Source organism: Pongo pygmaeus, chromosome 2, assembly GCF_028885625.2.
Source record: "Pongo pygmaeus isolate AG05252 chromosome 2, NHGRI_mPonPyg2-v2.0_pri, whole genome shotgun sequence".
Classification (NCBI taxonomy): domain Eukaryota; kingdom Metazoa; phylum Chordata; class Mammalia; order Primates; family Hominidae; genus Pongo; species Pongo pygmaeus.
In genome coordinates, this window is record NC_085930.1 from 111,508,439 (window position 1) to 111,530,635 (window position 22,197).

General features: G+C 42.7%; 1 protein-coding gene and 1 pseudogene across 10 annotated transcripts in view; one reads left to right on the forward strand and one right to left on the reverse strand.

The window, feature by feature from the left end:
* The window catches only part of TRAK1 (trafficking kinesin protein 1), a 137,537-nt gene that overhangs the window by 69,714 nt on the left and 45,626 nt on the right, over positions 1–22,197 (reverse strand). For 3 of the 10 annotated variants that reach the window (XM_054479767.2, XM_054479764.2, XM_054479762.2), the window contains exon 1: positions 6,125–6,490. The exons of the other annotated variants lie outside the window; for them this stretch is intronic. In XM_054479767.2, the coding sequence (XP_054335742.1) occupies positions 6,125–6,188 (64 nt within the window). In that variant the 5' untranslated portion in view covers positions 6,189–6,490. Of the gene's footprint in view, positions 1–6,124; positions 6,491–22,197 lie in introns of those variants that run through there. 10 annotated transcript variants of the gene reach the window in all.
* Positions 9,345–10,074, forward strand: LOC129032505 (thiopurine S-methyltransferase-like; annotated as a pseudogene).

Consider the following 22,197-nt stretch of genomic DNA (forward strand, 5'->3'; position numbering starts at 1 on the left):
TGACAGCAGAGAATAGAACATTTACTGCATTACAAAAAGCTTCACTGGATAGCACTGATCTAAAGGGTGCCCCTTATTTTCAAGATGGGAGCTCTATATTTTCTTGGCTTCCACATCCTACATCTCCCCTGCAGCCTCCACTTCCAGCCTGGCTTCCCACCACACCTCAAACAGACAAAACAAGCTGCTAACCTCTGCCTACATAATGCTACTGCCTTAGCTCACCTACGAAGGGGACCAGACTCCCACCCCCACAAACAAAATATGCCTCTTTGGCATAAGGATTATTTTGAGCAGAAGCAACTGAAGAACAGCAGATGCCAGAAAAGCTCTAAAAACGGAGCATAAATTTTCCTTTTGTAAAGGAAATTTACATTTTGAAGGGTGTCTCCATCTCCTGTACAATCTCTTATCTATGGACGAGGCATCCACTTGAATCTGCACATACCTTATTAAACATGTCTTGCGTATCCCACGTTTCCAAGTTGCCTTCCCATAACTTACTCCCCAGCAGGAACCCCAAACCCATTTTCCTTTGTCTCACCTTTTCTCCATACTTTGTTGCCCTTTGGGATGATACAGAACCCTCCAAATTCTACTTGCCTCTTTGACTCTTCTTTCTTTGTGATTGCCAGTGCCTACTTACATAATTAAAACTGATTTTTCTCTTGTTAATGTTTTTTATCAGTTTGTTTCTCAGGGCACCTAGCTACTGAATCAAGCAGGGTAGAGGCATAAAGTTTTTCCTCTGCTATACCTCACCATCCCCACCTCCCTAGGCCCAAATCCTCCTATCTTTCAAGGTCTGGTTCAGCACTGCTCCCCATCTCCTTCAGGTATGAGCATCTTTCTCTCCACTTCACCTGTCCCATTGATGCTCAATGTTCCTCACTCACATTTCACTTCTCTGCTCCTAGAAAGCAGGGCTGGCACGACTGAGGGTCATGTCCCCAAAGACCTTGCTCATACAATTTAAATAAATAAATAAGGCTGGGCAAAGAGGCTCACACCTGTAATCCCAGCACTTTGAGAGGCTGAGACAGGAGGATCACTTGAGCCTAGGAGTTCAAGACCAGCCTGGGCAACATAGTGAGACCCCATCTCTACAAAAAAAAATTAAAAAATGAGGCAGGAAGATCACTTGAGCTCAGGAGGTCAAGGCTGCAATGAGTTGTGATCATGCCACTGCACTCCCGCCTGGGTGACAAGAAGACGACCTTGCCTCTAAATAAATAAATAAATAAGGCTGGGTGCAGTGGTCATGCCTATAATCCCAGCACTTTGGGAGGCCAAGGCAGGCGGATCACCTGAGATCAGGAGTTCGAGACCAGCCTGGCCAACATGGTGAAACTCCATCTCTACTAAAAACACAAAAATTAGCCAGGCATGGTGATGGACACATGTAATCCTAACTACTCAGGAGGCTGAGGCAGGAGAATCGCTTGAACTTGAGAGGCAGACATTGCAGTGAGCTGAGATCGTGCCACTGCACTCCAGCCTGGATGACATAGCAGGACTCCATCTCAAAAAAAAAAAGAAATAAATAAATAAAACAAAATTAAAATTAAATAAACAAGAGCACCACAAACCTCCAAAAACTTGGGTTCCAGGCTTGCTTTGGCTTTCTTGCCAAGTCTCTAGTCCTCAGCTCCTATATCAGAGAGGATATTATCTCTATTTTACTATAGCCAGTGATATTAATAAAAACAGTTATATTATAAAACTGTTTACATTTCATTCTTTTTTTTTTTAATCCCTTTAATAACCATAGAGGAGAGTGCTGTATGTGGAAAGAGAGAAGTCAACCTCTACCTTCATGGGCGCATCACACAATAAAACACAAGACAGAGAAATGGGGATCTGTTTGCATCAACATGTAGGAAAATTCGAAAACTCAGTTCAGAAATGCAGCTTTTCAATTAATGCTTAAAATACCTCTAACAAAACTTCACTCATGCACAAAAAGAAAAAAAACACTCATGAACCAGCCACCGCCATCTTGGGTGACATTTCAGAGATCACTGAAATCAAGTGAGGAACAGAGCGCACCAGACTGCCCTTGTGTATACCATAAATCTTCATTATAGAGTAAGAAACTTTAAGAATAACTTCTGCGACAATCTATCTGAGTTTCTTCATTTGTGAAATCAGCATGAACTAGACCACCTCCTGCCCCAACATTCAAATCTATCAGGTTATAAAACGGGAAGGTGAGCGGTGATGGAGAGCAAGTCTGATTACAAAAGAAAGTGAAGCAACAAACAGGTGGTCAAAATGCTGTATCTTGTTCAAAATACCATTCCTTTTTTTTTTTTTTAAAGACAGGATCTCACTCTGTCGCCCAGGCTGGAGTACAGTGGCATAATTATAGCTTACCTCACCCTCCTGGGCTCAAACAATCTTCCCATCTCAGCTTCCGAGTAGCTGGGACTATAGGTGCGCGTCATCACATTCAGCTAATGTTTTTATTTTTTGTAGAGATAGGATGTCACCATGTTACCCACGCTGCTCTCAAACTCCTGGCCTCAAGTGATCCTCCCCGCTTAGCCTGCCAAAATGCTGGGCTTACAGGCATGACACACTATACCAGGCCCCCATTAGCCTTTTCAAAGAGATTTTTTTTGTTAAAGGCCTTAGTAACTAGTACTATTTCTGAGAAAATAAAATTAAACACTGACCTGGCTCTTTGTCGCTTACAAAGAGCAATTACTTTATTTACACTCCATAAAGGCTCCAACCAGTGTTGTTACTCCTGTTTTCCAGATGGGGAATCTGAGTTCACAGAGGCTCACAGAAATCCCAGGATGTTCCCATATCACGTGGCCACATGAAGTACAAAACAGCCTCAAAAACAGACAGCCAGCGCTCTTTCTGCCATTCTACCTATTTCTAGAGTAACTACAAAGAGGGCTGTTTCTTTAACATAAGGACATACACTGAACCCAAGTCCTTTTGAAAATTAAAAAGGTGTCATACTCTTTCTAAGCACACTTTAAAAAGTGACCAGTGTAGCCAAGAAACAATCTAAGATCCCAAAACTGACCTAAATAATTCTTTTCCAGCCCCTCCCCATGCCTGAGGCTGCTTTCCATGGACATCAATCAGCACAGTTTCCCAAACACACGTGATGTAAAGAATCCCCCAAAGTATGTGCTAAAAATTTAGATTTCTCAGGACTTTTCCTAGTCTGATGTGAGTCTGAGAATCTGCTTTTTTAATAAGCAGATGACTTTCAATGATTTCCAAGTTTTAGAGGTTCTGCACCAGAGATGGGATGCGTCCAATCTGGGTAACTATGACCCTGTCTGACACCGGAGTTTAAACTGTAAACACTGAGTATGTATGTGCAAATTCTGCCAAGGCTATTGCTATTTTGCATTGATCGCTGGCTATTTCAAATCTCTTATAAAAGTTACTTGAAGACACTGGATAATCAACCCCTCCAATGTCTTATTATTATAAGCCCCTGTCTGTCCCATGCCTCTTATTATATCCTCCTCTGGGGGCAGGGGAGCAGGGCAGGCAGAGATGGGTGCTGAATAGAAGACCACCACAACAAACATTAATAAACAGGAGGAATACAGTTATTCAACACTGAATAAAGTTCTCCTAACCCTCAAAGATAGAAGAGAATAGTAGCTATCCCTTAATTCCAACTTCAAAAGAGGGGTCCTAATTGGCCTGCAATCTATATTCCCTTCCATATACATTTCTTTTTCAGTGCTAACACTGCAATTTAAGTGTGAGTCAGTAACTCTGACATAAATGATGATTCTGCATCTTTTTTAAAACATTTGACTCACCTTTTATTAGTATCAAAAGTTCCGTAAAAGCTTCCCTCATTGACGATTCAAATGCCAAATAATCAGAGACAAAGCAATGGTGTGTGTCTATTGAGTTGCAATAAAAAAGACACAGGCAAATAAAAGACAGGTACATATAAACAGGGGCAAATTTCATTTCCAGACTAATCTGCCTGAAGCTAGGAAGGAACCCAACTAGTTAGAAATGTGTAAACAAGTAACCACAAAATTAGCACATAATTGAAATCTCCTTTTTGTACGTTTCCTAAACCAGTTTATTTCTGGACTTCTGTTCCTTTTATTCCCTATTTTGCTACCTCTTTAAATGGGATTATGAGAATACCAGTGGTCCCAGTAAATTCTGTCTCAAAAACCTTCTTCCCTTCATCCAAAATGGGATAGAAGATAAAGGACAAGTATTTTGCTCAACATACATTCAGACAAAACAATAATTCAGAAGTAAATAAATCAATATATTTACCCTTGAACAGATGAGCCATCTCCTCTTCTATTTTCCTTTGCTCTTAAAGGAAGACAGATCAGGGTCTCTCAGGGCCAAAAGACTCAACTGAGGAAGTGCTGGGTAAGAAAAATCCTTCTGATGGACACCCAGATAAGAGTAGGCCTCCGCTCACCCTCCAGATTGACCATGGCAAGTGACTGGCTTCATTTCAGGGTGTAAAGGGAACTGGACAGTGTGGCAATTGGGTCATGGTATTAGGAAACCTTCCTCCACTTCTAGGATGGCATCCACAAAGCTATGGCCACACCTGACTCATCCACGGGCCTCTGACAGCACCCTGCTGTAACCAGTACCTCCTAATCCAATGGTACAGTGAGGATGTATTCAATCCCTTACTTTAAAAAGTTATAGAGGGTTCAATGAGTCACAAATCACCAAGGAAACTAGAAGGAGGTCAATGATGGTTTCCAAAAAGGTGCATCTCTAGAATTTCCTTTTGGAGTTAGGTAACAGAATGGGAACTTGCTTTTAGAATGAATATATTCCAAAGAAAAAAGAATTCATTCATTCTTTCCCCTCATGACCCTGGGAACTGCCTCCAATCCTTGTTACTCAAGATAGTTAAAGACGTACACAGAACGAACATGACAATGTCTGCATTTAAAGCTGGGGGACAGTGAGGTTGAACTGGCATAGTTTTTCCACACAGTTTTCCACACATTTAAATACCATCCCCTGAGAAAGTCTTAACCCACAGTCAAGGCAAAAATCAGTGGATAAGAGATAATTATGTAGTTTTTCAGTTTACTAACTAGGCCAGGTCCCAGCCTGTTACATCATTCAGGTTAATCAAATGTAGTCAGGAATAGAGCATTCTGAAACTCCCGACTCAATTAGAAAGCACTTACCTTATCTATTAATGGCTCATATAGGGCTGGGAACATATCACTGGGGAACAGACCCTCAAAGTGTATATATTAATGGGGCCCCTTTTTTGTGAAGGCATGTGATATGAGGGTCATTTTCAAGACGAAATTAAAGACAGATTAACTGTGTAATACACAATTTTGATGTCCAACACCCCAGGAACCTGAGACCCCGCCCACTGTGATGTCTCTGAGAGCGCACCTCAGTGCTGTTTTCTGTGTGCTTGAAACCTCCTGAGACCTGTCCAGCCACACAACTTGGCCTCCGCCCAGTCTCCCTTGGAATGTGCCACACCCTCCCTGCACAAACCAAGGTAGTGACAGAAGGACACATTCTTTCCCTGCCCCTCCTATCACCTCCCCACCCCCATCTCTGTTGGATCCAACAAGCAAACTTCATTTGAATCACCCGCTAAGTGGTAAGCTGCTTCTGCCTTTTCTCCAGCCTCTGATGTTTCCCAGGTCTGGGCTCAGAAAAGGGCAGAGTCTTCCAGGCCTGCTGCTGACAGTCCAGGAAGCCACCTCCTGAACACCCTATTCCAAGCCCCCAGTTTCCTAACCCCTCCAACAGCAAGAGCGCAGTGAACACATTTACACTTGCACACATACGTGCATCAACAACACACTCATGTCTCACACCAGAGAAAATTCAATCCAATAGAAGTATAACACTTACAAGCCCAGCACACCAAAAACCATCTCCCCTTCTAAGCAAACGATCATACATACCGCAGGAGTCTTTCACGGTAAAGAGCCCTGCCCACCTGCCGCCTCCTCCACCATGCCTTTGGAATTGTCAGAGCCAGTGGTGCTAGTTCTGGTACCCCCACCCGCCAGCCGCCTGTCTCCCCTAAAGGTTTCAGGACCCCCCCACCCAGAAGGAGACAATACCCCTATACATCCCGGCTCTATTTTGCAGGGGCCATAATTACCATCCGAGCATTCTTCATAATACCAGTCTAGTTCATAATAATCCGCTTCAATAAATTTCTGCATAGTCAGTAGTCTTGCAGAGGAGAGAATGGACTTCACAGCGCCATCAACGTCAAGTAAAACGCTGCCATGCCTCCCCGCCCTTCCAGAATACTGGACAGAAGAACATCCCGAAACACACCAGAATTAGGCTGTACATTCTTAACGACAGTCTGGAGCCAAAACAGGAAAGTGGGCAATGAAAAGAAAAATTCTATGGGGGAAGGAGGGAGTAGGAGCAGCAGAAAGGAAGGCAATTTGCAGAGAGCTAACGGAGACCCTGGCAGCACTGCCAATAAAGCGGCACTGGACAGCAGCCCTGAATGGGAGTAGCCAGGATCGTCCTATCCAGACGCCCAGAGGGTGACGTCAGGGACACACACCACCACCGGCTGTCTCACTCAAGCCTGGTCTCCTGCTCGCCGCTCATCTTTCAATCTAACCGTTGCCATAGAAACTGGCCGGCTCTAAAAAATGATGCAGAGATGGAGGAAATGTCTTCCAAGGATGCTGGCAGCAGAGGCTGAGAGACGCCAGGCAGGGAAAGAGAGGGTGCAGGCCAGGGAGAGACAGAGGGGTCAGCACCATCATCACCTTCAACAAATCTAAGGACAAGCATATTCACCCTACTCTGTGTCACGACAGAAAGAAGATTCTGGATTTGAAATCTGCCACCTTTTAAAATCTGCAAATCATTACTTTTGGTTTCTTTTCCTCAACCTGATTTAACACATTAAACATCTTTTATAATTTTTGACCACCACTTAAAGGAAATGTAAATTACTTAGAAAATGGAAACATTTTCATTTAGATGCACTACTATTCTCTGCTCATGCTTTTGCTCAAACTTCTAGAAAAACAGCCTGTCACATACAAATACAGGAGGGCGCCATCACAAAGGGCTTGTGCAGTACAATATGCTGTTTCATGGACACTTACATGTGTAATCAAGGCGCTAAAGTGCACACTAGAAGAAAACAGTCCATCTGCAGGAAGTTAGTTGCCTCTGGGGAAGGAGTGAGGAAATGAGGTTTTAAAACTTTCCTTACAAATGCACCCATATGTTTTATTTCCTTAAAAAATACAGTTAATATTAGTTCTAAATGTTTGATATGTTTGAAATATTCACAATAAAACAAGGTAGTGGATAATAAGACAGATTTTAGACTATTCTATAGGTTGAATTTCATTCCCTAAAGCAGGGTCTCTCAACCTCAGCACTATTGACATTTGAGGTTAGATAATTCTTGTTGTGGAAGGCTATTCTGGGCATCGTAGGATGTTTAGCAGCAACCCTGGTGCCTACCCACTAAATGCAGGTAGCACTACCCTTCACCCCCAAGATGTGACAACCAAAAATGTCTCCAGACATTACCAAATGTCCCCTGGATATAAAATTGCTTGGTTGAGAACCTTGCCCTAAACCAAAACTACTTATTTACTTCATTGTCTTCTTGGCCAGGTACTGTAAGTATCTGTTGGTGTCAACAGCAGCATATATACAGATAATAGTGTGTGTGTGTTTCTATATATGTGTATGTCTGCTTCCGTATGTAAAATACAAAATTTGAAGGAAAATCACATAGACACACACATCTTATATAGAGAATCTTAGATGGAATCCATACTTTGTACCGATCTATCTCAATCTTCCTAAATCACTGGAAGCTGAAGAGCCTGTAACGTTGTGTTGTGAGGTCCTCAAAGAAATCTCTCTCTGCTCTGGGGTACCCTCTCCTCGTGTTACAGCCATGTCTGGCCCTCATCATTGGCCTTGCTTGCACACCTGGGCAGGATACCACATCAGACCTTCCCGCTTGCCAGGTGGCTGGCCAACCCCATTTGGCCCAGCCTTTAGTGAGAGCAGGTCCTGTCCCCTTGTGGACTGCAGGGATCCAACCCTTTGGCACTCACTATGGATAACAGAGCCTCAAGTCCTGGAGGGAAAAGAGAAGTTAAAGGCAGGGGCCCAAACCACAAGCAGACAAAGAAACCATCCCTGCATGCTGCAGTGGAACCACTGATGCTGATGATAAATTTTGGCTAAAATTGTTAATAGGATTCCAGAAAAGTTCAGAAAATGTAGGAGACAAAGAATGACACCATCCCTGGCCCTGCTGTCTCCTGGCTACCACTTACACCCTGGACAACCTGTGCCCCTCTGTCATCAACTCTTCCTCCTCCAAGGCACTCCCAACCCAATTGCACATTCTTTCTGGTCAAAGTAGATATCAGATCCCATAGCCTCCCTCACTTACTTTATTCCCTCTCCCTGATCCCAACTTGAATATACATTTTAAGTTTTCTAGGACTTGTGACTATTTAAAGTCAGCAGACAATGATTTTAATTCCTTTCTTATAACTTCCCCTGCTATCTGACATATCTCATCTCTCCCTCTAGTCTTTAATATCGTCCTATCTCTGGCCATGATGGTGCCTCTCAAGAGCTCCCCTGCAAGCTCCCAAACAGCCCCTCAGACGTTCACCTCAAGACAGGTGAACGGAGGCCGGTGTCCCGAGGTTTTCTGAGATACCTTAAGGTATTTCTAAAAAGATGATGATGGGTCTTATAAACAGGCAAATAGTTAACAACAAACTCCTAAAAAATCAGCAATGTTCACCAGTTCAATCCAATCAGGGTGGGGGAGGTCCAACAAGAATTTGCAAAATGATTTAATAAAGGAACCAGAGGGCTGGTTGCATTGGCTCACCTGTACTTCTACCACTTTGGGAGGCCAAGAAGGAAGGATAGTTTGAGGCCAGGAGTTCAAGACCAACCTGGACAACATGGCCAAACCTCATCTCTACAAAAAAAATTTTTAAACCAGCTAGGCGTGGTGGCACATGCCTGTAGACCCAGCTACTAGGGAGGCTGAAGCTGGAGGATCACCTGAGCCCAGGACTTCAAAGTTGCAGTGAGACGTGATCATGCCACTGCACTGCAGCCTGGGTGACACAGTGAGACCCTACCTCAAAAACTAAAAAAATAAAATAAAGGAACAGGAAATGCAAACTCTTCAAAGCATCACATGAAAGTCAGACAAACTTCCTAATAGCCGAACACACAGAGGTTCCTGGAGCTACATATCTCTTCATCTGTATCCTTCACAGTATCCTTTGTAATAAACCAGTACAGGCATTAAAAACATACACTTATGAGACAATGGTGTCTATGAAACTATGGATGATACAAGAGCTTCACTTGATACGGAAGAGTATCCCAATACTGAGGTCAGGAAAACCGAGTACGAACTGTGGAAGAATGGCAAGACAAGTGAGTGAACGGCAATACTGCTTTTCATCAAGAACAAAGACATCAGCTATTGAAGAAGCATTTGGATACTTTTCTTAAAGGTGAGAGTAGACCGAAGGTATTTTTTCCTCCTTGTTGAGATGAAATGGTTTACAGACCAAGGACACAATGTAGTTGGTGTATAAATCAGTGCACTTGGGAGAATTACGAGAATTTTTTACAGAGCAGAATCTTTCTTACTCAAAAGAACCAATTAGCAAAGTTCCTGAAGCCAAAGTATTTAAGAGTTCTTCAGAGAACATTTCATTGTACTGTTGCAGCATTTTTTATCTTCCCCAAACACATATCGACAAATTTGACAGAATTTGGGATAGAGGAGCACTGGCTGCCATTAATCTAGGAGATTTCAAACACTATGCAGATACAATGTTGTCCCTCCTGGGAAAAGGGTTTCAGTACCTCGTGTGTGTTCTTTCTTATGACCCAACTAAACATGCAGGCCCACTATCTTATGTTCCACATGCTGAAATTGAAAGGTTGTTCAGTACAATATGCAATATTCATTGTCTTGAGAAGATTGATGCTTTTGAAGAACAACATGAAAGTTGGCAAATTGACTACATTTTTGAAAAGTTATATCTACTTACAGAAAAGTAAATCAGATGTAAACAAAATCAAGTAACATCAACATGTTTTTGAGTTTCAGCAATTAAAAAATTATGCTAAGGCATGAAAATGTAATGCATAAATTTTTTATTGTTTACAAATCATATCAAAGATCTTTGTTCAAAAATGCACATAGGTGTTTTTTTGTTTTTGTTTTTTTGTTGTTGTTGTTGTTTTTTTTTTGAGACGGAGTCTCACTCTGTTGTCCAAACTGGAGTGCAGTGGCACGATCTCGGCTCACTGCACCTCTGACCCTAGGTTCAAGGGATTCTCATGCCTCGGCCTCCTGAGTAGCTGGGATTAAAGGTGTGCACCACCACACCCAGCTAATTTTTTGCATTTTTAGTAGAGATGGGGTTTCACCATGTTGGCCAGGCTGGTCTCAAACTCCTGACCTCAAGTGATCTGCCCACCTCGGCCTCTCAAAGTGCTGGAATTACAGGCATGAGCCACCATGGTTGGCTCCCTTTGCCCATTCTTAATGAGGCAGTTGTTAAATTTTCAAAACTGCATATATCTTTTTAGAAGAAAACAGATACTAAAATGTTAAAGTAGCTCCTTTGGGGAGGAGAGGAGGTGGAAGATTATGACTATGTGTCTTACTTACAGACTGCAAGACTTTTTACCAATCAATCCGCATGTATTACTTGTATAATTAAAAAATAAAAGAAAAATGCAATGAATATTACTTAAATATAATAGACATAGAAAAACTGACATTCTATGAAATTTACAATAATTGAAGAAATGTAATACTTCAGCAAGGTTCAACTGATCCCAAGAGTTATATAAAAGATTAGCTTTCACTATAAACCTTTGTCTGTTACCGAAATCCTAGCCATCTCTTTGCACATGTTTTCTCCACGTACAATTTTATATGTAACAGAATCAAGAAACAAATACGTTTTAATGAAATAATCCAATTTATATGGAACAATATATTCTCAAATTATAAGAATAAATTTTGTTAAAGTTAAAAAAAAATACAAGGATACAAATCCCTTATTTGCTTGCTTTTTTGTTTTGATAGAAACCCCTTAAATAAAACTTGGCACATTTACCTCACAGCACTATGAATTTGTTTAATGTTTTATTCCTACCCCATTACCATAAAACAAGTAAAAAATAACAGATTTCATAGTTAAGAGCATGGGCTTTTGGAGTCAGATGGTCTGAGGTTTGGTACAGGCTCTTTGTTTTCCATGTCTGTGACCTTATTAGATAACATCAGTCTCATCTGCTAAATGGGGGTGAGTATAATACCTTCCACAGAGACAGGGGAAGCTATAATCAATTAGTGTATGGCAGAGCACTTAGCACAGTGCCTGGGACAAAGAGAGTTTGCAATAAATGTTAGTTGTGATCATCTTCATCACTCTAATCTTTTTTTTTTTTTAAGGGAAATAAGCCAGGAAATGAACAATTAAAAAGAGGGTACAAATTCCTATGCTATAATTAGGGAAATGAGGTAGAAATGCCATTTATAAGCTTTTTCCAGCATAACTGATTCAAAGGCACTGAGTTCACAGTAATGAGCAGGAGTGACAGGTGGGGTGAGGTAGGGAGCGAGGCACCATTTCTAAACAGTAACAATACATTACTGAGCACAGCTTAAATTAAGTCCAAAGCTGCACATATCCAATTCACTTTTTAAGAAAATAGGAAAGAAACAAAACAATGTATAAATAAGCACAAAGGAAACAGCATCATTTAGGGGTGATTTTTACGAACTTCAAGCAATTTCAAAGTGAACTACACCAAAAGTCTTTCATATGCTTGGAAAGACAAAGTAATCTGTCCATAGCTCTGCAAAGAGTTTCACAATTAAAATCCAAGTCTATCTGACTTCAAATCCACTTTCCTTCACACCAAGAGTCCCAACACTCCTGAGGGTTACAGCCCTCCCTCGGGCCAGGTTTACTGCAGCTGAAAAAGCAGCCTCCTCCCTACCATGACCCCACACTCCTCCATCACTGCCACCAGAAAGTCAGGAATAAGAACAGGTCCCAGGAGCCGTCTCAGGTAAGCCTCACAGCCACCTGGTCAGCCATTCCTTAGTCACCGCATCTTCAGCTGCCCCATTTAGAAAGTGCTGACTGTATACCTGGCATTTAGTACTTTGTATCTCACTTACTCCTCAGACCCCTGTGACCTAATGGCTCCCGCATTGTGGAGACAAGGAAAGGGGTCTTAGTGGTTTAAGTCACTTGCCCAGGATTGCACAGAGAATACCAAAAGCATCTGGATATAAACCAGGAATGATCCCCGTCCTAAGCCTTTTCCACTTCTCGATAACTGAATGAAAAAGCATCCAAGGATTATTTGCTAATGGAATTTGAAAGAAAAAAAGAAGAGGTACAATTAAAGAAGATAAAGACTCAAGTTAGCACCTCACAGAGAAAACAAATTGAGAAGTTTTTTTTTTTTAAGAACAAAATAAATGACCAGGAAAGTAAGAGTTAAACTGAAAATATCTATGTAACTTCATGATATTAAAAACAAACAAAACAACTCTTTCCAGCTCTGTCACATAAGTGGCTCAACAAGGACACCCCTCCAATCCATCCAGCAGCAAGTCAACACTCTGGTGCCCAGATTTAGGTTAGACCTTAACAGGGCTCCTTGTAGAATGGCTGATTCCATGTCTTGGGGCAGGGAAAAATCAAGAGGGACCTGCAACACCAGGTTTCAAGAAAGCAAAGACCACTTCAAAAGGTTTGGGGTAGAAGTGATAAAAGGACTTCTACCTTTTAGAAAGGTATCTTAAAAGCCATCTTAAAAGGACTACCATGCACTGTGTTGTGACAATTTGAACATCCAAAAGAGTATAGAGATAATAATGGTTTTAAAAGAGACAAGGTGAGTCTGTAAAGGCCATGAATCTTCAATGACTATCAAAATGAAAAGAGCAACCAAGTGAACAGGGCAACTGATATATAAAGGAAGGGAAAATATATTAGGAAGTTGTTTTTAATCCATTTTAGGAAGCAGCAGAGGTGGGTGTGTATGACTGCTGTTTCTGCCACTAATACCTTTTATAAAATAGTGTACAAATATGTCTCTAAGTAGGATGGCTCTGAATAAGCCAACCCTACATGGAAGGAGGAAGCAAGTATCAAGAACAGAAAGGTCTGACGCTGTGGGCACAGACTATACTCAGGTAGGAGCAGGATCAGCCCTAGGGCTGTAAGGTGACGGACTGGCCAGAGGGCTCCAGAGGAGAGCTGACTGCCCACACTGGGGCCCCAAATTCCTAGAAGATAAAAGCTCAATAAAAGCTGCTAATGATAACAGTAAGACACTAACAAACCTTGTTTGTTTTCAAACATGTTCCAGGTGAAGTGTGTCATTTGGATGGGACACCGGGTCACAACCACAAGTGGCCAAATATAAATAATCTGTCATTTCAGGAAAAGACATCAGGTTGAAGGTGGCCCCTCCAAAGATAATGTCCACCTGGAAGCTGTGAAGGTGTAAAAAAGGTCTTTGCAGGTGTAATTCATTTTCTTCTTTTTTTGTTTTGTTTTGTTTTTTAAGACAGAGTCTCACTCTGTCACCCAGGCTGGAGTGCAATACCTCCACCTCCCAGGTTCAAGCGACTCCCCTGCCTCAGCCTCCTGAGTAGCTGGGAGGCATGCGCCACCATGCCCGGCTAATTTTTTGTATTTTTGGTAGAGACAGGGTTTCGCCACCTTAGCCAGGCTGGTCTCGAACTCCTGACCTGAAGTGATCTGCTTGCCTCGGCCTCCCAAAGTGCTGGGATTACAGGTATGAGCCACCGTGCCCGGCCCTGCTAGTGTAATTCAGTTAAAAGTCTTGAGATGACATCATCCTGGATTGAGGTGGGCCCTAAATCCAATGACAAGTGTCCTCAGAGGAGAAGAAGAGAAAAGGCCCACAGAGGAGAGGGCAACGTGAAGACAGAGCAGAACCTGGAGAGATGCAGCCACAAACCTAGGAACGTCGAGGATGGCCAGCAGCCCCCAGAAAGTGCAAGAGGGGCAGGGAACGGATTCTCCCTCAGAGTGTCCAGAAGGAACCAGCAGTACCAACACCTTGACTTTGGACCTCTGGCCTCCAGAACTGTGAGAGAATAAATTTCAATTGTCTTAAGCCACCAAGTTTGTGATAATTTGTTAGGGCAGCCCTAGGAATCTAACACAGCTGCTGAGATCGTATTTTCTTTAATATCTATTAAGATTACCAGATCACTGGAAAAATACAAAACAGATTCAGAAATTCACAAAGAAAAGAATTAAACCCACAGTACTGATGCTTATGTTAAGTGTGAGTATCAGGAGTTTTGTTGTCATTACTAGAACTACATGTTCTCTTTTGTGAGCATTTAAGAGAATCTAATAGATTCGGTCTGTGATGTTAAGGCAGATCTAATTAAATATATTTGTAATCAAATTTAAATGTTTAAAAGAATTTAATAAAATTTCTAAGTTTGTACTTATTAGTTGTGTGAGTATATGAATATTTCAGTTTATATATTAAAAAGATGAATGAACACTAACAATTGAGCGATAAAGTATATAAATGATGCAGTTATGAGTTTGCCTGAGTGTCTCAGACCTCACAGATCTTGCCGCATCCCACCTTCCCCCATGCCTCACAGGTGATCAGCACAGGCATGCCCAGGCCCCCATGTGGCCATCTGAACAAAACAACTTCCCAATTCCTATGTGTCCCCAGTGCTCCTCCTTACTGCTAGCACACAGAGCCCTCCGATGTCCCAATTCCCCTCTGGAACCTGCTTCCAGACTCCAGAGCTTTCCTCCCTGTTGGTCAGGGCACCTGTAAGCCGGGCCAGCCAAGAAGCCTATGGCAGAAGAGAGCAAGACCCGGAAGAGGGTTCCTAACCTTCCGTCCTTGAGGTGGCCATAGGGCTCACATGAAAGACAGCCTTACAAGAGGCCTTCCTTCCACTTGCTTCAGAAAATTAACTAAGCAGGGTGCTTCTTTCTGCAGAGTTCTCCTTCTGATCTTTATTTTATTTATTTATTCAGAGATGGAGTCTCACTCTGTTGCCCAGGCTGCAGTGCAGTGGTATGATCTCAGCTCACTGCAACCTCCACCTCCCGGGTTCAAGCGATTCTCCTGCCTCAGCCTCCCGAGTAGCTGGGACTACAGGCATGTGCCACCACGCGTGGCTAATTTTTTATTTTCAGTAGAGACGGGGTTTCACCATCGAGCCAGAATGGTCTCCATCTCCTGACCTCGTGATCCGCCTGCCTCAGCTTCCCAAAATGCTAGGATTACAGGCATGAGCCACTGAGCCCAGCCTGATCTTTATTTTTTAAAACATTGCTGCTGCCAGTCACTGAGCACCCATGGCAGAAGGCAGGCTGCTAATGAACAGCTTGCTGTCAACTACCCCCTCCCAAACCATCTCCTCCTCATTTCAGGCACAGGCACCAACCCACCTCCAGGGAAAGGTGGGGGAACAAAGCTTGGCTTTTAGAGAACATATCCAAAAGCAGGGAGATGGCATTTGGCAGAGCACTGAGGAGCCAACGTGCATCCTGGCCTCGATGTAGTTCTCATTAAAATCAACCCTACCTCTGGGAAGGACAGAGAGAAGAAAAAGGGCTTGGGTGTGGTAGCATCAGTACACGGCCTGCATGGTTCTGAGTCTGCCTCCTGCCAGCCTGGGAGGCTGTATGGGAAATCTCACACCTATGTCCAGCAAGTCACATAGCAGGTGCCACAGGCCTCAAAACACAAGTAAACCAGAAGCTCAAACGGTCCCATATTCCATTCATGCCAAAACTCAGCTGAACCACAGTAGCCTGGGCCCATCACAGGAGGTAGAGTGTGAGCTGAGCTGTCATGTCAATTTCCCACCTGAGTCCGTTCCAGCTTTGTCTTAGATATGCTGAAATAACACGAAAAAGAAAAATCTGTACAGAATTGCTTGCCAGGCATTTTTCTTCTTAAAAAGAAAAAAATAAATACTCAACATTGGAATCTGGTTTGATGAGAAAAAATGAAACCTGGAAGGTGACAGGTGACAAAGTAAGTAAGCCCAGGGACCATGAGGGTAGGTCTGCTGACCAGTATGAGTACCTGGCTGCAGTGCTCACCAGACACTGTGAAAGGCTCCTGGTGCTGTCGTGCACCCTGGTACGAGGCTGCCTTTGATTACTTCCCCAAGACGGGCACCCTGAATTCCACTCAGCACCTGGCACCCAGGCCCACACCTGGGTGGAGGCATCATGACTGCATTTGGCTAATGTAGAGGAAGTGACTGTGCTCCAGGGTATCTCTGCTTCTACCTTTGATCCTGCAGACATCTGTGTCAACTAACAGTGGTGAAAAATGGGCCCAAGAAAGAGACTGCATATGTGAGCAGTAAGAGAAGAGAGAAGGCACAATTCTCAGGGCTCACTTAGGTCCTTGCCTGTAAACAAAATGGCCCCAGAGCTTGGGGATGGCAGAAAGGACATAGCCAGAGTACTTGGGCATTTACACAAGAGAAATTCTTGGTAACTACTTATAAATACATTATAATGTATACATCTTGCCATTAGCTTTGTTAGCAGATGATAATGAAAAGTTCCTGGCAATTAGATCCCCTTTCCAACTCAGCACAACCCCTACTCCACCCCGATAATTTATCCTTCCTTCCTTCATTCAACCCTGCCTCACCACGCACACGTCTAGGTGACAACAGACTCTTTGATGTTCCAAGAGGTACTCCTCCTCCAAACACACACACACACACACACCCACACCCACCCACACACACACACACACACACCCTATGTTTTCTTTTAGGTCACCACCTCATAAAATAATAAAATTATGACCACACTCCCCTTCAGAAGGTCAACAATGTGTGCTATTTATTCATTTAATTTGTATAGGTGTACTGCGTTTTGTGGTATCTGTACCTTTTTTTTTTTTTTTTTTAATAGAGACGGAGCCTCACCATGTTCCCCAGGCTGGTCTTGAACTCCTGGATTCAGGCAATCCTCCTGCCTCAGCCACTGGGAGTGCTGGGATTATAGGTGTGAGCCACCACATCTGGCCAGTGTCTCTATTTTTGTTTCACTTAGGATTTTAATTAAAATGAAGGCAATCTTTAGAAGGTGGCAACAAATAAAATGATCTTGTTTTTCTATACATGGGTTTTAAATCTTGTTTTGTTTTTATGAAAAAAGATAAGGAAGGAAAAAGCTTATTTTTTAAATTTAAAAACATGTCTTTGCATTTTCGCTTATTTAAGAAGCATTCATTAGGCACCTATTCAACACAAGGCCCTGGGAAGAGGATATTGGCCCATTTAAGCAGACATGGACTCTGCTCCATTAATTTACTCTCTGAAGATGAAAATTATTTTCGACAATTTGTAATCTACTAGAATTTAAACCTTGTACATATCTATATTTAACAAGAAAAGTACTGTGTAATTTAAAACATGCTTAGAGAGTTAAGTGCATATGTCTATAGTGTTCTGAGAATACTTATAAGATGTTCCCTACATTATCACCTGAAATCAATTTAATAGCACTTGCATTTGAAAAAGAAAACAACACTACAATTTCTATAAAACAAAAATTAAAGGTCCGTATTCTCTTAATGCTTATTTTGCAATACAGAGAAACTCAAATTAAGAAATGGCCATAAAACAAAAAACAATTTTAAAAAACTTCATCATGGGATACCATTAACTAGAGAGTGAAAATCTCTCAAAGAAACATTCAGAGAACCATAAAATATTTAATGCTGATTAATTTCCAGATAAGAAACCGAGTCCCAATGCAGTGATAAGTGATTTGCCCAAGGTCACGTATTTAGTCAGTGGATGATGGAGAAACGGCCCTCTAACACAGGACTGGTGGGTCTCCAACCATTTTCTCTCCTCTCAGAGGCACACAGAAGAAGAAAAGTTTCACTATAAAGCAACGTTACCCAACCCACACAGAGACATCAACTACTCCACAGGGATCAGGTGCATCTATCAATTCTAGCTAAACTCCACAAATAGAATACGTTACTGCTTTCCCCCACAAAACTGCCCTTGGTACAAAGTTTGAGAAGTTGATCTCTTGATAACTTTGAGTTTAAGGGAAAAAACCATCTTTCTTGAAATGATATGCCATACTCACATAAACTTTAGTCATCACCTTCCTGACCATTACCTGTTTGTTATTTTCCAAACATTCACTAATGAATAACAACCTGCACAAACTAAGAAAGAGGTAAGACATCCCTCCTCAGGTATCGAATGAAAAAATCTTTAGGATGTGTTCAGGCTTCTTAAATACCAAATTCAGTGTTTTCAGGCAAATTGCTTGTAAGTACTATCTGGCCTGATATCCGGAAGTAAAAGGGTATTCACCCTTGTGTTATTTGGGGAAGAAGCAGAAATAGCCTGGATTCCTAATAATAGATGAATGGTCAAATATAAATGACAGAATATTAAGCAATGCTGAAAATTGGGTTTTTCAAGAAATGTAATGCCAAGGGAAATGGTCAACATACAATATTTATGTAAAATGCATTATGTCCTTAAATAAATGTGTTGCAGAAAAGAAAACAAAAAAAAATCTCACAAAAAGTGAGTGGTGGTTGCTATGTTAGTCATCTTTTTGTTTTTATTTTCAAATCACCTAAAATCAGCATACTTTTGTGATAGAAATATTATTTTATTCAGGCACAGTAGCTCACGCCTGTAATCCCAGCACTTTGGGAGGCTGAGGCGGGTGGATCACCTGAGGTCAGGAGTTTGAGACCAGCCTGGCCAACAGGGTGAAACTCTGTCTTTACTAAAAATACAAAAATTAGCCTGGTATGGTGTCATATGCCTGTAATCCCAGCTACTTGGGAGGCTGAGGCAGGAAAATCACTTGAACCCGGGAGGTGGAGATTGCAGTGAGTCAAGATCGTGCCACTGCACTCCAGCCTGGGCAACAGAGCCAGACTTCATCTCAAAAAAGCAAAAAGAAAGAAAAGAAAAGAAATGTTATTTTTATTTATTTATTTATTTTTCTTTTTTATTGAAACACAGTCTCACTCGATTGCCCAGGCTGGAATGCACTGGCATGATCACAGCTCATTACAGCCTCGAACTCCTGGGCTTAAGTGACCTGCCCACCTTAGCCTCCCGAGTAGCTAGGACTACAGGTATGCACCGCCTGGGTAATTTTTAAACTTTTTTTTATAGTGATGGGGGTTTCCCTATGTTGCCCAGCTTGGTCTCAAATGCCTCAAGCAGTCCTCCTGCCTAGGCCTCCCAAAGCACTGGGATTAAAAGTGTGAGCCAGAAAAATATTATTTTTAAAATCTAACTTCTTTTAAAGACCATTTGTGTTCATTACAAGGCCAGGTACCAAGAGTTGAAGAACAGCGTTAAGTGCCACAATTTTCTAAAACAGTAACACACATGCCTGCTTCCTCACTCTGAAAATCAGAAATGGACCCTATCTCCCAATGCCATGTCATCACCAACGAAGTCACAGAATCTTCCTTAAACCCACCAAAAAAGGAAACCAAAGTATAGAGAGGTTCCATGATTTCTTTATGATGACAGAGAAACAGGTTTCAGAACCAGGACTGAGGTACAAATTTAGCATCGGTGGATTTAGGAGAGCAGGGGAAGGTGCCTATGAGAATGGACAGGGTCATTGGTGAGGGCCTGGCACATGTCCACCCCGGGTTTCTATGGAAGTCGGGCAGGTGGTAAGAAGAGCTAGTGTGAGGATGACAAGCACACGTTCAGTTTCTACGAGATTCTGGCAACATATCCAGGCAGTAGAGAGAAACGTAGCCATCACCTGCAGAGAGGCAACAGCCAAAGCAAAGAAGATGTAGGCAAGTGGAGACCCCAAGCCAGAGCACTGACAGATGTCCACATCTAAGCACACCAAAAAGAAAAAGGGACTTAGCTAAAAACAGACAAAAAGCCAGGGATGACTAGTCACAGGAGGAGGAGAGCTGGGATGTTCCCACACATAGTCCAATTCCACACAAACACAGGCTAAAAGTAAAACTCCCAGTGGGAAATACTCTGGATGAGACTTTTCCTGTTTTTTTGTTTTTGTTTTTCTTTTTTTGTAGAGATGGGGTCTCGTTTGGTGGCCAAGGATGGTCTCAAATGCCTGGCTTCAAGCAATCCTCCCATCTCAGCCACCCAAAGTGTTGGGATTATAGGTGTGAGCCACTGTGCCAAGACTTTTCATGTTCAATCATCACCGTGGTATTCCCTTCATCAAGAGAGCTCAGAAGATGACATCTCATAAGGAGGTTCCTTGTCTTGGCTAGAGGTCAACAAGGAGTACCTGGAAATACAGAGAGCAGCAGTACATTCCTCCTTTAGCCGTGCCAGGTACTGGGCTCCACCCTCTGTACAGAAGAGGGAACAAAACTAACATGATCTTTGCCCTCAAGGCACTCCCTATACAGCAGGGGACAGTAGGTGAAATGAGCATAACATGGTAGGTAGGTAAGGTAAGGGCGGGTTCTGAAGTTACAAACACTACCTGGCATGAAACACAAGAAGTGGAGAGGTTTTCCTAACTAATCCCTGCTTCTCCGATTCCTCTGACAAGCCTGCACTTGCCATGGCCCCCAAAAACCAGCCAGGCGTGGTGGCTCCTGTCTGCAATTTCATAGCTTTGGGAAGGAAAGGCAGGAGGATTGCTTGAGGCCAGGAGTTCGAGGCTGCAGTAAGCTATAATTACGCCACTGCACTCCAGCCTGGGTGACAGAGCAAGACTGTCTCTAAAGAAAAAAAAAGGCCAGGTGCAGTGGCTCATGCCTGTAATCCCAGCACTGTGGGAGGCCAAGGTGGGCAGATCACAAGGTCAGGAGATCGAGACCATCCTGGCTAACACGGTGAAACCCCGTCTCTACTAAAAATACAAAAAAATTAGCCGGGCTTGCACCTGTAGTCCCAGCTACTCAGGAGGCTGAGGCAGGAGAATGGCATGAACCCGGGAGGCAGAGCTTGCAGTGAGCTGAGATCGCGCCACTGCAATCTAGCCTGGGCAACAGAGCAAGACTCTGTCTCAAAAAAAAAAAAAAAAAAAAAAAGACCAGGCATAATGGCTAACACCTGTAATCCCAGCACTTTGGGAGGCCAAGGGAGGTGGATCACTTGAGGCCAGGAGCGTGAGACAGCCAAGGCAACATGGTGAAACCTTGTCTCTACAAAACATTTAAAAACTAGCTGGGCATGGTGGCATGCACCTGTAGTCCCAGCTACTCAGGAGGCTGAGATAGAAGGATCACTTGAGGCCAAGAGATCGAGGCTGCAGTGAGCTGTGATTGCCACCACTGCACTCCAGCCTGGGCAACAGAGCAAGATTAAGGTAAGGTAAGGTAAGGTAAAAGGAAAGGAAAGGTAAAGAAGAAAGGAGGAGAGGGGAGGGAAGGGGACAGGTGGGGAGGGGAGGGGGGAGGGGAGGGGGGAGGGGGAAGGGGAAGGGGAAGCGGAGGAAGGAAGGAAAGGCCCACAGCCTGCTGATACTGCTGACCAGCTGACCACTGTCTCATGTGCCTAAGCATCTGGGCTCTTGTGAATTGAGCATTTTCCCAATGGAAAAATGGTCGTGTGTGTTCCCAACCTGTCTGTTCACGCCTGTTTTGCTTATTAATGTAATTATATCAATGTGTTTATTATTTCATCAATAGTATTAAAAGCGTTCTTTTTAAAAAAATTTTAGTCCATTTACATTGCTATAAAAAAGTGTTAAATCTATGTAAACTAACTTTAATATCTTGAGACAAGGATTAAAAGGCCAATTCGATTTAGATAAAACAATTGTAATATATTTGAAAAATCATTTAAACAAAAAGAGGATTATGTACTACAACAAATCTAGTGTCTATGTCCTGCAGTGCTCGTAAAGGTAAAGCATTTAGCACAACCCTGGCAAGTGGTAAGCACTCAGTAGATGTGAGCCATTATTATAATGATTGGTTATCTTTACATAAGCAAATAAAGGGTGATGAAAGCTGTGAAGGCAGGAAAAAGGCAACGGAAGTGGGGGATGCTACAGATGGGGTGGTCAAGGAAGGCTGGTCATGGGCAGCACACTTCTGTTGAGAACCAAAGAACAGAAAAGAAGCTGGGCACAGCAGCATGCACCTGTAGTCCCAGCC